General features: G+C 41.3%; 1 protein-coding gene across 2 annotated transcripts in view; it reads left to right on the top strand.

Annotated features, from left to right (window-relative positions):
- The window catches only part of NUDT3 (nudix hydrolase 3), a 127314-nt gene that overhangs the window by 56632 nt on the left and 55934 nt on the right, over nt 1-14748 (top strand). Inside the window, exon 2 of one of the 2 annotated variants that reach the window (XM_025990764.2) lies at nt 7217-7327. In XM_025990764.2, the coding sequence (XP_025846549.1) occupies nt 7217-7327 (111 nt within the window). Of the gene's footprint in view, nt 1-7216; nt 7361-14748 lie in introns of both variants that reach the window. The other variant, XM_072730377.1, reaches the window with a different exon arrangement.

The following is a 14748-nucleotide window of genomic DNA, read 5'->3' as shown; positions in this document are numbered from 1 at the left end:
ATTATCAGCATAGATAATCTTTTTTTTTTTTTTTAAGATTCATTTATTTATGAGAGACAGAGAGGCAGAGACACAGGCAGAGAAAGAAGCAGACTCCATGCAGGGAGCCCGATGCGGGACTCAATCCCTTGTCTCCAGGATTACACCCCTAACTGAAGGCAGAGATGCACAACCGCTAAGCAACCAAGGCATCCCTTAAAAAAAAAAAAAAAAGGAAAACATTTCCAGAACTTTAACCTAGGATATGTGGAATATATTTACCCCCACTATGGTCTTGGTGATGGGAATAGAAACTTTTCTGACACTAAGAAGGGTGAACAATAGGTAGAGCTTTGCAAATATGTAAATTCTCTCTTGTGCTAGTCTCATCCTGGCTCAAAGAATCTAAGACCATTTTTTTCCCCAAATCTCTTCTTCTCTCTTACCTCCAGTCCCACATTTATATGTTTGCCCACTAGAAAATATTCACTAGAGGGACGCCTGGGTGGCTCAGTGGTTGAGCGTCTGCCTTTGGCTCAGGTCATGATCCCAGGTCCTGGGATCGAGTCCCACATCGGGCTCCCTGCATGGAGCCTGCTTCTCCCCCTGCCTGTGTCTCTGCCTCTCTCTCTCTCTCATGAATAAATAAATAAATCTTTAAAAGAAATATTCACTAGACATCTCATTATATTTTCAATTCATATGTTCAGAGGATATCCTCCTTGTGGTTTGCTCCTCCACTGACCTTTCACATTTTCCTTGGAGGGCAGCTCCACCATTGACCTATCCCGTAATCTGTCAATCATTTGGTCCTATGGAAGCTTCTTTCTGTTTATCTGAGAACTTGTAATTTCCCTCCCACTCCCACTTCTGTCCTCCTCCTTTCTCAACCCGAATTAAATGTGTGAACCTATTCTGCTTACCAAGCTTGCCCACATCCAGCTCAAGTCAAAGTGACCTTTCTAAAACCCAAATTGGGAAGAGTGCTCCTAGCCACTTCTAGTTTGGTGCTGCCCAGAAGGCTTTAGTTTTTGTTTAAATAAACTCTTAAAATTAAAAACAAAAACAAATTGGGTTATGTTATTTCTTTGCTTAAACAACTTGCTTGATTTACCCATTGCCTTCAGGTTTCAATCCAAACTCTTGATAATTAGACCCCTGCCTTTTGTTCAGCCTCCCTGAGTAACCCCTTCTATATGCTTTCTGCACTCCTTTTTTAAAGCACTTGTTTGTTCATTCAGTCATTGGACCATTCTTTGATTTGCTCATTAAACTTTTATTGGCCACTAATAATGGGTCAAGCTCTGTGCTTAAGGTTTGGGTATGAGGCAGCCAACAGAAGAGATCCTTAGACATTTCACTGACCTCTCACACTGTTAATCAGGATAAACTAGGTTATGCTGTAATGACAGATTAACTCCCAAATTTCATTGTTTTAACACAACACAGTTGTATTGCTTGTTTCAAGTCACTTTTCAGAGGCTGTGCTCTACACAGGGTCTCTTCCAATCAGAGGCCCCATCTTACAGCTACACCAACTGGAACTCACTATGTCCTTGGGCACTGTGACAGAGGAAGAGAAAAGAGGCTGGGTGGGTTTCTCCCTGCCTTAGTCCAGAAGTGAAGTGTGTGTCCCTTCTGTTCACATTTCCTTAGTCAGAAACAGTCAGGTGGCCCCACCTAATAGCAGAGGGGCTTCAAATACCATAAACAAGCACATAAAATATCTGATGAACATTATGATCTCTGCCACAGTTACTGAAATAGAAACAGTTCCTGACTTCTTGTCTGTCTTATCCACTGGACTTTAAATTTCTTGAGAACTGAGATTGTATCTACCTTGCTTTTGTGTCCTAATAAGCACATGGGCACACAGTAAGCTTCTGATTTTTGTTGAATAAATGTCGTTCTTGAGCTTGGATTTACCTCAAGTCACTCCCTTTAAGAAACCTCTTATCCCTCTACTGCCTTCCCCTCCCCCTGCCCCAAGCCTGGGATAGGTGTCTCTTTTCAGTCTTTGTAGTATCCCGTGCCTACCTCAACCAAAGCATTCCTCACCCTGTATTATTACTTTTTTTTCCTTCCTCTCTCCACTAGATACTCATTTCCTTTGGGGCAGGCGCTATGGCTTTCTTTTATGTATATATATTTTAAGATTGTATTTGTTAATTTGGGAGAGATTGAGAGAGAGAGAGCATGCATGAGGAGGAGCCGAGGGAGAGGGACAAGCTGACTCTGTGCAGACCCTGGAGCCTGATGTGGGGCTCAATCCCAGGACCCTGAGATCATGACCTGAACCAAAACCAAGAGCCAGAGGCTTAACTGAGACACCCAGGCACCCTCTTTTATATTCTTTTGAAAATTTGGGGACGCCTGGGTGGCTCAGCAGCTCAGCATCTGCCTTCGGCCCAGGGCGTGATCCCAGGATCCAGGATCCAGTTCCACATCGGGCGCCTTGCATGGAGCCTGCTTCTCCCTCTGCCTCTGTCTCCCCCTCTGCCCTCTCTCTCTGTGTGTGTCTCTTATGAATAAATAAATAAAATCTTTAAAAAAAGAAAAAGGAAAATTTGTATTAAGCATTTTTAAAGCAATTTTAAAAACCTTAAGAAATAAAACATTACTATTCCAAGCTTAAGTAAGCCCTTTATGTAACTCTTCCCCCATTAGGTTTATCATTCCCATAGATTTCTTTAGTCTTTCATTGTATATTTGTGTCCCTAATCAATATAAGGATTTTCCTTTGTGTCCATGTGGATAACAACCTATCCCCCAGCCCTACCTGTTGATCTCTCCCTGCTCTATAGGACCACCTGTACCATAAATCCAGGAGTTGGATATGGTGTGTTCTCTAGGTACATTTATCCATCTCTGCACTGATAATCACCTGTCTTGGTGATAAGAGTTTCATGAAAGGTCTGATACCTGGTTGTCCAGTCCCCTACTTTGAACTGCCTTAAAATTGCAGAGGTTTTAAGCTGCAGCTGCCATTCCTGGTTTATAATGATGCTTAATGAATGTTTGTTGAATAAATAACAAATTGTTTTTTTTTTCCCTTAGTATGTCATTTTTAGGTTTAATTTTTTTGTCATTTAATTTCTTTTCAGATAATTCTGTACTTAAAAATCAAGCTTCAGAATCAGAATTTACTGACCAGAAACACCATTTAGTGTTTTCTAAGATAGGAAGGAGTAAAGCCTGTAGCTAAAGTAAAGAATGTTTTGTTTTTTTTGCAGTAAATTTTCAGTGGGTTGTCAAGGAAACTAAGCCAGGAGAACTGTTTACTGGTAATGGTGTTTGCTTTGAAGAGTGACTACAAAGTAATGAGGCTTGTTTTTCCCAGTGTCACTGTTATATGTAGTTATTACCTCACATAGCCATGCTTTGAATATGCAAGGTAATAACACTTTCTAGATTTACTAATTAATATTTCACACTGATTGAAATTTAGAAATTAAATTATACTTTATGTTAGAGGTTTTCTTTGCTTTGGCTTGGAATTGTCCCTTTCATTTGGACTATAACCTAATTGGATGGCCCTAGTCAGCTTTTCAAGCAAACACTTAGGTTTAGAATGGCTGTGTAACACTCTGCCAAGTGGGAAAACTCTAGGAAGAAAGACTGTGTTGTTTATATAACAAATCAACGAATGATTAACCCATTTTTCTACTCTTTCTTCTTGAGTTTTCTTTGCAGATTGGATTGATAGGACTTAAATGCCATTATCTAGAAAGTCTTTGGAGGACTTTTTTTAAAAAGCTGCTTAGGAGCACTTCGGTGGCTCACTCGTTAAGTGTCTGCCTTTCTCTCAGGTCGTCATTCTGGAATACTGGAGTTCTGCATCCAGCCCTCTGCTCATCGGGGAGCCTGCTTCTCCCTCTCCCACTGCCTGCCGCTCTGCCTATTTGTGTGTGCTCTCTTTCTCTCTCTCTGTCAAATAAATAAGTCTTTTTTTTTAAAAAAAAAAAAGCTGTTTAACTGAGACACCTGGGTAGCTCAGTTGTTGAACGTCTGCCTTTGGCTCAAGGCGTGATCCTAGTTTCCCAGGATCGAGTCCTGCATCGGGCTTCTTGCATGGAGCTTGCTTCTCCTCCCTCTCCTGTGTCTCTGCCTCTCTCTGTGTCTCTCATGAATAAATAAATAAAATATTTAAAAATAAATAAAGCTGTTTAACGTAAATTAACAAACATGATTATGTTTGGATTTTATTTGTATATTAAGATTTTATTTATTTGGGGGAGTGAGCGAGAGAGCATAAACAGGGGGAGGGGCAGGTGCCCCTGTTTTTATTTTGATAAGAAAGTTTTTCTGCTTCTCCCTCTGCCTGTGTCTCGGTCTCTCTTTCTGTGTCTCTCATGAATAAATAAATAAAATCTAAAAAAAAAAAAAAACTTTTAAAAAGTTTTTATTAAATTCTAGTTAGCATATAGTATAACATTGGTTTCAGGAATAGAACTTAGTGATTCATCACACATATAACACCCAGTGTTCATCACAATAAGTGTACTTGATAAGGAATTTTTTAAAATGTAAGATTAGCCACAATTATAAGATGGGAGGAGTATGGCAATGATCTCCCTCTTTATGGAAATAGTATATTATTTCAGCTTTATGATTTAATATTATATGAAACTAAGGATAACTTTTGGGAAGGCCACTCCCTTGGAGTGTAAGCTCTGAGATAGAAAGTAATAGCACTGACTCCTAAATTTAGCTTTTAAAAATTTACTATGATTTTAAAACCAGTTTTATTTTATTGGAAGGAAGTACACATAACATGACATTAACCACATTTAAAAGTGAACAAGTCAGTGGCATTTAGTTCCACTAATTCAGTGGCATTTAGCAACCTTTAGGTAGTTTCAGAACACTTGGATCACTCCCAAACAAAATCCTATACTCATTAAGCAGTTACTCTCTGTTCTTCCCTTCACCCCAACCCCTGGCAACTACCAGTTTGCTTTCTGTCTCTGTGCATTGACCCATTCTGCCTATTGAACATAATTGGGATCTTACAATATGTGATTTTTTTGAGTCTGGCTTTCACTTAACATGATGTTTTCAAAGTTCATCAGCTGTGTGGTGTGTATCAGGGCTTCATTCTTTTTATGGCTAAATACTCTTCCTGTGCATATGTATGCCACATTTTGTTATCCATTCATTCATTGATAGACATTTGTTTCTACACTTTGGCTACAGTGAATAATGTACATTTGTGTGTAAGTATTTAAGCACCTCTTTTCAGTTCTTTTGGGCATATACCTAGGAGTGGGATTGCTAAGTCATATGGTTTTTGTTTGTTTTTTTGAGAGCAGGGATGGGGGTGCAGAGTGAGAGGGAGAGAATCTCAAGCAGACTCCCCACTGAGCATAGAGCCTAACACAGGACTCATTCTCACAACCCCGAGATTATGACCTGAGCCAACATCAAGGGTTGAATGCTTAGCTGACTGACACCCAGGTACCCCTTATGGTAGTTTTTATTTAGTTCTTGAGGAACCACAAACTTTCCATACTGCCTGAACTATTTGACATTCTTTTCTTGTGTTTAAGGGTTCCAATTTTTCTACATCCTTGCCAGTTCTTGTTATTTTTAAAAATATAGCCATTCTTGTGGGTGTAAAGTCACATCTCATGCTGGTTTTACTTTGTACTTTCCTAGTGACTAATGAGGTTGAGCATCTTTTCATGTGCTCCTTGGCTATTTGTAGATCTTCTTTGGAGAAATGTTGCTTGTCTTTTTGTTGTCATTGTACGTATTTTTATGTATTCATATTTTGGACAGCAGGCCCTTGTCAGATGATTTGCAAATATTTCCTCCCATTCTGTAAGTCATTTTTTCATATTCTTAATGCTCAGAAGATTCTAATTTTAATGAAGTCCAACTTATCTAATTTTTGTTGTTCATGGTTTTGGTGTCATGTCTAAGAATTCAGCATGTCTTACCAAATTCAAGGTCATAAGGATTTATTGCTGTTTTATTTATTTTTGTTCTTTAAATTATTTTTTAAAGTAAACTCTACCCCCAGAGTGAGCTCAAACTCGTGACCCCAAGATCAAGAGTCACATGCTCTACCGACTGAGCCAGCCAGGTATAGACTGTATATTGGTGACTGTATGTGGATTCACAGATTTCCTTCCTCCATGGTCCCCTGAGTCAGCAGATCACAGGCTTTATAGAGGAACATGAAGAGAATCTATCATGACATGAAGAAAAGGGATTAAGGATGAGAAAAAGGTAGAATTTCCAAGGGCTCATGTAGTTGCAGAAGCCTCAAGGGATAGATGGAAGATGACCAGAAGGAAGGTCACCAGAAGTCAGTAATGGAATCTACAAGCACTACAGAATACATAGCATTTTCTTTCAGGCAACAAGGATGACTGCGGAGTAGAAGTGAAGTGCACAGGTGGAATAGGGATGGAGGGTCAAAAGACTTTGTCAGAAAGGGATGGTGTAGGGAACTATAGAGGATTCCTTTCGTTTTGGAAGTAATGCCCACCCAATTCTACCTCCAAAGGAGAAGTCTAGCTAACTGTTTAGCATCTGTCCTAGAGAGGGGTAGGGAAAAGGAACTGAGACCTTCCAGGATTTTATTTCATCCGTAACTAGGATGCTGGTTAATTTTGCATTAGTAAACCATAGTCTCTATCAGGATTTTATATGTGTGCTTGGTTGGTCTTCTCTCCTTTCTTAATAAAATTCCCTAGTAAGAAGAGTTCTAGTTTTATCTCAGCTGAAAGCATGATGAAGATTTTGACTTCATGTAGGTGAGGGAGTTGGGTTCTCAGTGCACTTAGAACTTAGGGGTGGTGTGTGGTTTTGGCCTGTGGCCATCTGATGGACCAGGAGTGAGGATCTGGGAGAGAAGGTATTGGGACGATGGTACCAATTAGGGCTAAGGACTTCTTTCCTTCTGGCCAGCCGTCACAGCGCTCATGGGCTTTTTTTCCCCCCAGTCCTTGTCAACTCTGTGTTCAAAGGGCTTTAGAGAAAGGAACAAAGGAGAGGATAGATGGGACAAGTGACTGAGAGCCTGAGGGAAGGGAGAGGTACTGGACACTAGGTCAGATGCCCTTCTGCTTTTACCAGGTGGACTGTCTTACTTTTTCCAATAGAACCAAAAGCTACTCTACAAGAAGTGACCTGGAGAGGTATAAACAAAAAATGGGTCTCAGGTCCTGAGTTTGTACAAATAGTGTCTTTTATTTTTAACTACCCACGTGACCCCTGTGACTTTCAGGTGCTGCTTGTGAGCAGTAGTCGCCATCCAGACCGATGGATTGTTCCTGGGGGAGGCATGGAGCCTGAGGAGGAGCCAAGCGTGGCAGCAGTCCGTGAAGTCTGTGAGGAGGTACGCACTGAGGAGGAACTGTACCTCGTAATCGTGAGTCTGTCATGTCTGTGTAGTTCCTTATCACCACTCACTGAGTAAGCATACTTGTGATCACAGAAAGGAGTTTACCAGTTACCTTGTGCTTCCTTGATTAAAGGGATGGTCAGGTTGTGACCTGATAATGTTTGTTGGGTACTCTGTGTAGGGCGAGGGCTCTGGTAATGACCATATCTAACCATACCAGATAGTCTTTTGTGATTTCCCCATGGAGCTCTTTCAGCATTACCTCTCTTACCTGTAGCAGAAGATCAAGAACAAGTAGTTCATCAGCCCTAAGAAATAAGAGGGACAGGCAGTATTGATATATGGCTTGTTCTCATTAATGAGATGGAGGAAGAGGCTGTTGTTCTCCTCCTCTGCTTCCTGGATCCTGGCGCTACAACAGTGGCTAAAGCAGCAATTCTGTTAGCCAGAAAGTGTTACTAATAATGCCATTAAAGAGATAATAGAAAAAAAAGAGAGAGATAATAGTTTGTTCTTTGTTATTTAGTCACAAGTTATTCAGCATATATGTCCTGAATTCCTGGACCACACCCAGTATATTTTACTAGATAATCTAGAGTAAGTAGTCAAAAGAAGTACCTTAGTTCCCTTACTTCTGGAGCTTACAGTTTGGGCAAACTGAGATACAGATTGCAGTTCGAAGCCAGGAGGAAGGAACTAACATTCCTCCATAGCCTGCAGTGGTGATGCCATGCTGTTCCTTGCTTTGCTTATGTTATTTCACTTAAGACTCCTAACTTGGTGATGTAAGTTTTATCACACCCATTAACTTGCCCTGGCCATATGGCTAGTGCTTTTTAGATCCATTTCTTTGTTCCATAGGGAACTGAAAACTGATGCTAAGGACATCTAAAATAGCACTAAGAACAAGTCTCCTATATTTCTTTTGGGTTCAGCCCTTGCTGAAGTGCCCTGAGACTAATCTTACCCATGGAATATGTAAGGAATTCTTTCCTCGCTCTGAACTCCTACAGGCTTGTGTTGACTTGCAACTCTGTCATTTTATCATTTATCTGGAGTCCATAACTAGACTATAATCTCTGAGAGCATAATGTATGTTTTGTGGTTTAAATCCTCCTTGCATGTGCCCAGTACACAACTAGGTGAGCAGAAATTTTTTTTTTAAGATTTTATTTATTTACTCATGAGACAGAGACCGGGCGGGGGCAAGCAGAGACACAGGCAGAGGGAAAAGCAGGCTCCATGCAGGGAGCCTGATGTGGGACTCGATCCCAGGTCTCCAGGATCATGCCCTGGGCCGAAGGCAGGCACTAAACCACTGAGCCACCCGGGCTGCCCGGTGAACAGAAATTAACGAATACATGCTTCTGTGACAGGTGGAGCAAGGGATGCAACAGTAAAAGTCCTGAAGGGTTACCCCAAATGGAAATGATCAGAGTGTAGGGGAGTGATAGATACTGTCCGAGAGGATGTGAGAAGGCCTTCTCACAGTAGTAAGAATTGGTGTCCCCCGTTCTTATCAGACCTGGGATAATGGGGAATGCATAGGGGTAGGGTGGCCTGGATGGACAGATGTGATTCTGTACTCTGCCTTTCTAGGCCTGAGGGCACCAGAATCTTTTTGCCTTTTGGCTGCTGTAGGTTCCATAGTACCTAAAGCAAAAGTGATGTTTGACAGAGCTTCTATGGCAGTTGTAGATTCAGAAATGTGGTTGGTAAACCTGAAATGGAGTGATGGTTTTAGAATACAGAGAAAGGGAAAAAGTTCAGAGACTTTGCGCAAAACTTGCTAATTGGTTTTAGGAGTTGTGGGGGCACATCTGACCACTATACCTTTGTGGAGCATGTTTGGATTTGGCATCTGTCTTAGGAGAGCATATATCAGTTGCCATTACTGTTGTTGGATTCTGAGTGTTATAGTTGAGTCATCTGTGGGTTATACACATGCAGTGAAGATGGAGAGAACTAGGTAGGTGATGAGTAGAAATGTAGTGAGGGGCAAGTAAGGGTGTAGGGTGCCCTGCTCACTCTTTTGTTTCCTGGAAATGCCATTCCACAGGTAGTGAGAATGAGTGGGGATGGGGCAGAGTGCTTGGATCCTGTCCTCAGATATTCAGGATCTGCACTCCCTCCTGTCTGCACAGGGTCCTGAGCTTGAAATTAAACCCTGCCTGACTCTGAGCAAGTCAGAGGAGAGTCATACCACACCCTGTACTTTGTTCTAGCATTATTGAGAGGATAAATGTCTGTGAACTCTAGAATACAATACAGAATAAATCAAATGTTTGCACAAACAATAAAAATTGGTGAAATGTCATAGTGAAAACAAACATTCCAGTATTTCTGTCAAAATAAAATAGAGGGGATGGTTCTTCCAATTCCACATCCATCAACAGAGCATAAGACTTGGAATCAGAGAGGATATAGAAAGATTTTTTTTTTTGAAGGGTAGCTTTTGTGAGCAGAAATCACTATTCAGGGGTTTGTTTAGGTTTCAAAATGATACAACTTGGGCAGCCCGGGTGGCTCATCGGTTGAGTATCTGCCCTCGGCCTAGGGTGTGATCCTGGAGACCCAGGATCGAGTCCCACGCTGGGCTTCCCGCATGGAGCCTGCTTCTCCCTCTGCCTGTGTCTCTGCCTATCTCTCTCTCTGTCTCTTCCTGTGTCTCTCATGAATAAATAAAATCTTTAAAAAAAACAAAAAACAAAATGGTACGACTTTTGTAAAGTACACATTCAAAAACTTAATTTTTTTCTTAATGCTTACAGCTCTGATTGTTCTCTATATGAACGTAGGAGATTTTACTGGTCACTTTTGGATGTCGTGTGCCTGACTGGCTCAGCCAGTGGAACATGCGACTCTTGATCTCAGGGTCTTGAGTTTTGAGCACTACATTGGGTGTGGAGATTACTTAAGTAAATAAATATTAAAAAAAATTTTTTTACAAATGAGGCGAGTCTTAGAATCTTAGATACTTAAAATATTCCCATAACATATGTAAACTGAGATTTTCAACTTAAAAAGACAAATCAGAAAGAAATTATTCAGTTATATTTTGAAAACCAAGGTTATACTCTAATAGGCCAAGTTCTTTTTTTTTTTTTTTTTTTAAAGTAATCTCTGTGCCCAACATGGAGCGCAAACTCATGACCTTGAGATCAAGAGTCACATGCTCTGCCGACTGAGCCAGCCAGGCACCCTAGGCCAAATTCTTTTACGCATTACAAAATTATAAAATATCTCTGGTCTCATTCTTAACGTAGAAATATATTACAATTTTGATTCTCTTAAATATTTCTGTATTTCATTCTCAGTATTTCCAGGATTGAATGACACCCACCCACCAAAGAAACCAAGCCCTCCCTGTTAAGTGAGGCCAAGACTCTTAGGTAGCCTGGTTGGAAATGCTGACCTAGTCCACTTTTGCTCTATCAAGATTCTAACTTCAGAAGGCTAATGGTTGTAGATTCTACACTGGGCAGGAATGTGTACTGAGTGAACACTGCAGTATCTGGCATGCCTGGCTAACTTTGTCCTTCAACCTGAAGGCTCCTTCCTCCATAAAGTCTTTGTGATGACTCCCTGTAGACTCACTGCTCTTTCTGTGTGTTTCCCTTGCAGTCTACACTTCTAGCATCATGGTATCTGTCATCTTTGTTTAATTGTCTGTCTCTGTGTAGTTGGGCACCATTCCTTTTTGCTCACTATTCAGTCCTCAGTGCTTAACACACAGCAAGTACTTAACTCACAGCAAGTACTTAACAAAACAAGTGTTTCAGTTATTGACAGGACTACTTAGAGCAGCCCCATAAATACAAGGTAGGCCCTTTTGGGTTGTCAGGAGTAAACATACCGGCAGGTCTCTCAGTTAAACGAAGAAGAATAGTTCAATGTCACAGTAGCTGTCCAGCCAGGCACGCAGGACTGGAAACTTGGGTCACAGGGTGCAGACAGGCCTCGCTCACAGTGGCTGGAACGGCAGTGGGAATGCAGTATGGCTCCTGGAACCTAGTCGCTGTGCTGGTGATTCAGCTTCTGTCTTCTGTAGATGAGCTGCTTCTCTAATCTCTTCTCAGCCTCCTGGTTTCTGCTCACCTGCATGTCACATTCAGCTTTCCCAGCAGAGATGACCTGACCCGTGGGTGCAGCTGCCAGGTGACATTATCAGCTCCTGGACATTTTGAAGACATTTGCCTTAACTTTGCTTTGATTGCTGATTTCTTATTTCTCTTGCTGCGTTCAGAGTGTCAAGATATCATGTACTATAAAAGTATGGCCGCTCATGCTTCAGAACATCTGCAGCAGCTTTACTGGGAGGATCCTGTGTATGTGGGGAAAAAAAATATTTACTAACACAGGAACATGTTTGCAGCACATTCCTAAGTGGTCAAAGCAGACTATGAAACAGTATTTATGATGTAAAACCATTTAGTGGAAAAGAAACGTGTGTGTCTATTTGTGCGGAAAAAATAACATTGCTTGCACATCTACTATGTGTCAAGCTCTGTTCTAAGCATTTTGCAAATATTGCCTCATTAAATCCTCTCCAGACCCTATGAGATAGTGGAACTGTCACAGTCTACATTCTGCGGGTGAGAAAAAAACAGGTTTGAGCCAGCCAGACGCACAAGATTAAGTAATTTGTCCAAACAAATTGTGCCCAACCAAGTGTGCTCAAGGTAAGATTTCAATCCAGAACATCTAGCCTCAGCACCCACATGCTTCTATGCTGTGCTCATTGAAAGAATGTCTGCCAAGATGTTCGTGCAGGTTATCTTTGGATTAGCTCGGAGATTATCATCTTCTGCATTGAACATATATTTATTACTAGAAAAATATTCTGTATAAACATGAATGGAATAGAATACTAAGTAGCTGTTATGGCCTTGTTGTTGGGCCAAGATACCATTAAACTCAGTCTGTTTGGGGTGCCTGGGTGGCTCAGTTAGGTAAGTGTCTACCTTCAGCTCAGGTTATAATCTTAGAGTCCTGGGATTGAGTTTGGAATCGGGCTCCCTGCTCAGCTGGGAGTCTGTTTCTCCCTCTCCCCCTGCCTGCTGCTCCTCCTGTTTGTGCGTGCTTGTGTGCGGTCGCACGCACGCGTGCTCTCGCTCTCTCTCTCTCTCTCATAAATACATACATACATACATACATAAAATCTTTTTTAAAAAAGCTAAGGACAACTGAATCTATTCAGAAGCTTTGTTTAACCCAGCTTAAAAATTTCAGCATGTTGGCTGAATTTCAGAAACCAATAAATCTGTAGCACTTGAAACATTAGAAGTCACATTTCAAGGGCTAAAATACTCCCTTTTGGAAACTGGCCTCTGTTTTTTAGCTGCTTATGGTCAGAATCCTATTAAAGTGACCCCCATTGAGTGAGAGGGCTGGGGCTCTCTCCCCAGGCCCCCCAGGGGCTTTGGTAACAGTGCATCTCCAGCCCAGGGCAGCAAAGGCTCGTGTGAGCCAACCATGAGACACCCTCTGTAATCAAAAAGAAAAGCACCTCTTTCTGTAGTTTTCAGAGCTATTCTTTCTTGCTAATTCAATAGGAAAGGTAAAACTGTTGGCTAACAGAGAAAAAAAGAGAAACTGGATCTGAAACTGTTGTGTCTTCTGTTGATGTTTCATCTCTCCTCTCACCTTGAGCGAACCAAAGAGCGTTATCACAAAAATAAAAAACATCTGAAAACAGAATTGGGAGAAAGATACGTGCATACCTTCAACTGTGACCTCTTCAAGGATGTTAAAGATGGGGATCCCTGGGTGGTGCAGCGGTTTGGCGCCTGCCTTTGGCCCAGGACGCGATCCTGGAGACCCGGGATCGAGTCCCACGTCGGGCTCCTGGTGCATGGAGCCTGCTTCTCCCTCTGCCTATGTCTCTGCCTCTCTCTCTCTCTCTCTCTCTGTGTGACTATCATAAATAAATAAAAATAAAAAAATAATAAAATTTTTAAAAAAGGATGTTAAAGATGGGTGCCTTCTGCTTTTATAGAAGTGTAGTCTGTGGTGACAATTGAAAATCTGTGGCCAAATGCCAGTTCCTTTTGTCTGCTGCTTCATGTCTGGACAAGGCCTATGTCCATGGAGCCATTTCCAGCATACCCAACTATAAAGTATTTGTAGGCAGCTTGATCATTAATCTATGACATAGATACAGCTTGAAAAAAAAGGTGTAGCTTGTTCTCTGACTTCCTCACTTGTCTCATGATACCACATTTTTCTGCTACTCCTCTGACTCTTAACCACTTGTTGCTTTGCCATATAAACTCACAATCTTAGAAATTTCTTTAGTGAGGTCTTCTTATACTTCCCTGTACTTTTTGTACAGGGAAAAATCTCAAGTTTTTAATACACTATACAAAACGTAAAAGTGTCACAGAATGTTTGGTTTAATTCACCTTCATTTAGGAGTTTTTTGAGCGTCTAGGTGCCTTAATATAATATCAAGGGTCACAGTTGCCTTAGGAGTGGAGAGGTGCTTTGTTGTTATCTCTAGCTTTCCTAATCTTGCATCATCCCATCAGGAATCTATTATAACCCTTCTTGATCTCATTTTCAGATAATAGCGTGGAAGATAATATAGTGGACTTTATTTTCAAAATCTGTATCATCATCATCATCATCGTCTTTTTTTGAGAAAGCATATGCATGAGCCAGGGGGCAGAGGTGTGGGGAGGGCAGAAGAAGAGAATCATAAGCAGGCTCCACACGCAGCAGGGAGCCCAGTGCAGGGCTAGTCTCACAACCCTGAGATCCTGACCTGAGCTGAAATTGAGAGTCTGACTCTTAACTGACTGAGCCACCCAGAGGCCCCATTTTTATCTGGGGGCCTCTGGGTGGTTCAGTCAGTTAAACCTCTGACTTCAGCTCAGGTCATGATCTCGGGGTCCTGAGATTGAGCTCCATATTGGGCTCCCTGGTCAGGGAGTCTGTTTCTCCCGCTCCCTCTGTCTCCCTCCTTGCTCTTTCTCTCCCTCTCTCTCTCAAATAAATAAATAAAACCCTTTTTAAAAATCTATATCTTCTTATCGAATTCTTGTACTCTGTGTTCCCTGTCTCTGCCAAAAAAAGAAAAAAATAGTTGTACTCTAATATACATGTCCTAGTGACTAGAAAGCTCCATATGGAATCTCAGAACTGTCTATAACAAAGAAGCAGTCTTTCACAGCTCTTGTTATACACAAGTAGAACATTTAAAAAGCCTGTAACTATTTGGGAATAATTTAAGATACTACTTTGTCACCCTTTCTTTTTAGGTCATAAGTATTTGACTCTATTTGAAGTGGAGAAAAACGTAACAGCTCTGTGTGACTACATTGTATTTTCATCTTTATTTTTTGGCCTCAGCCTGAACAGTTGTGTCCAAAAGGTGGGGATAGGGAATCACAGAATTTGTTAGAGAAATAAGA

The sequence above is a fragment of the Vulpes vulpes genome, chromosome 1 (genome assembly GCF_048418805.1).
Source record: "Vulpes vulpes isolate BD-2025 chromosome 1, VulVul3, whole genome shotgun sequence".
In the NCBI taxonomy this organism is placed as follows: domain Eukaryota; kingdom Metazoa; phylum Chordata; class Mammalia; order Carnivora; family Canidae; genus Vulpes; species Vulpes vulpes.
This window is presented reverse-complemented; position numbering and strand designations above follow the sequence as displayed.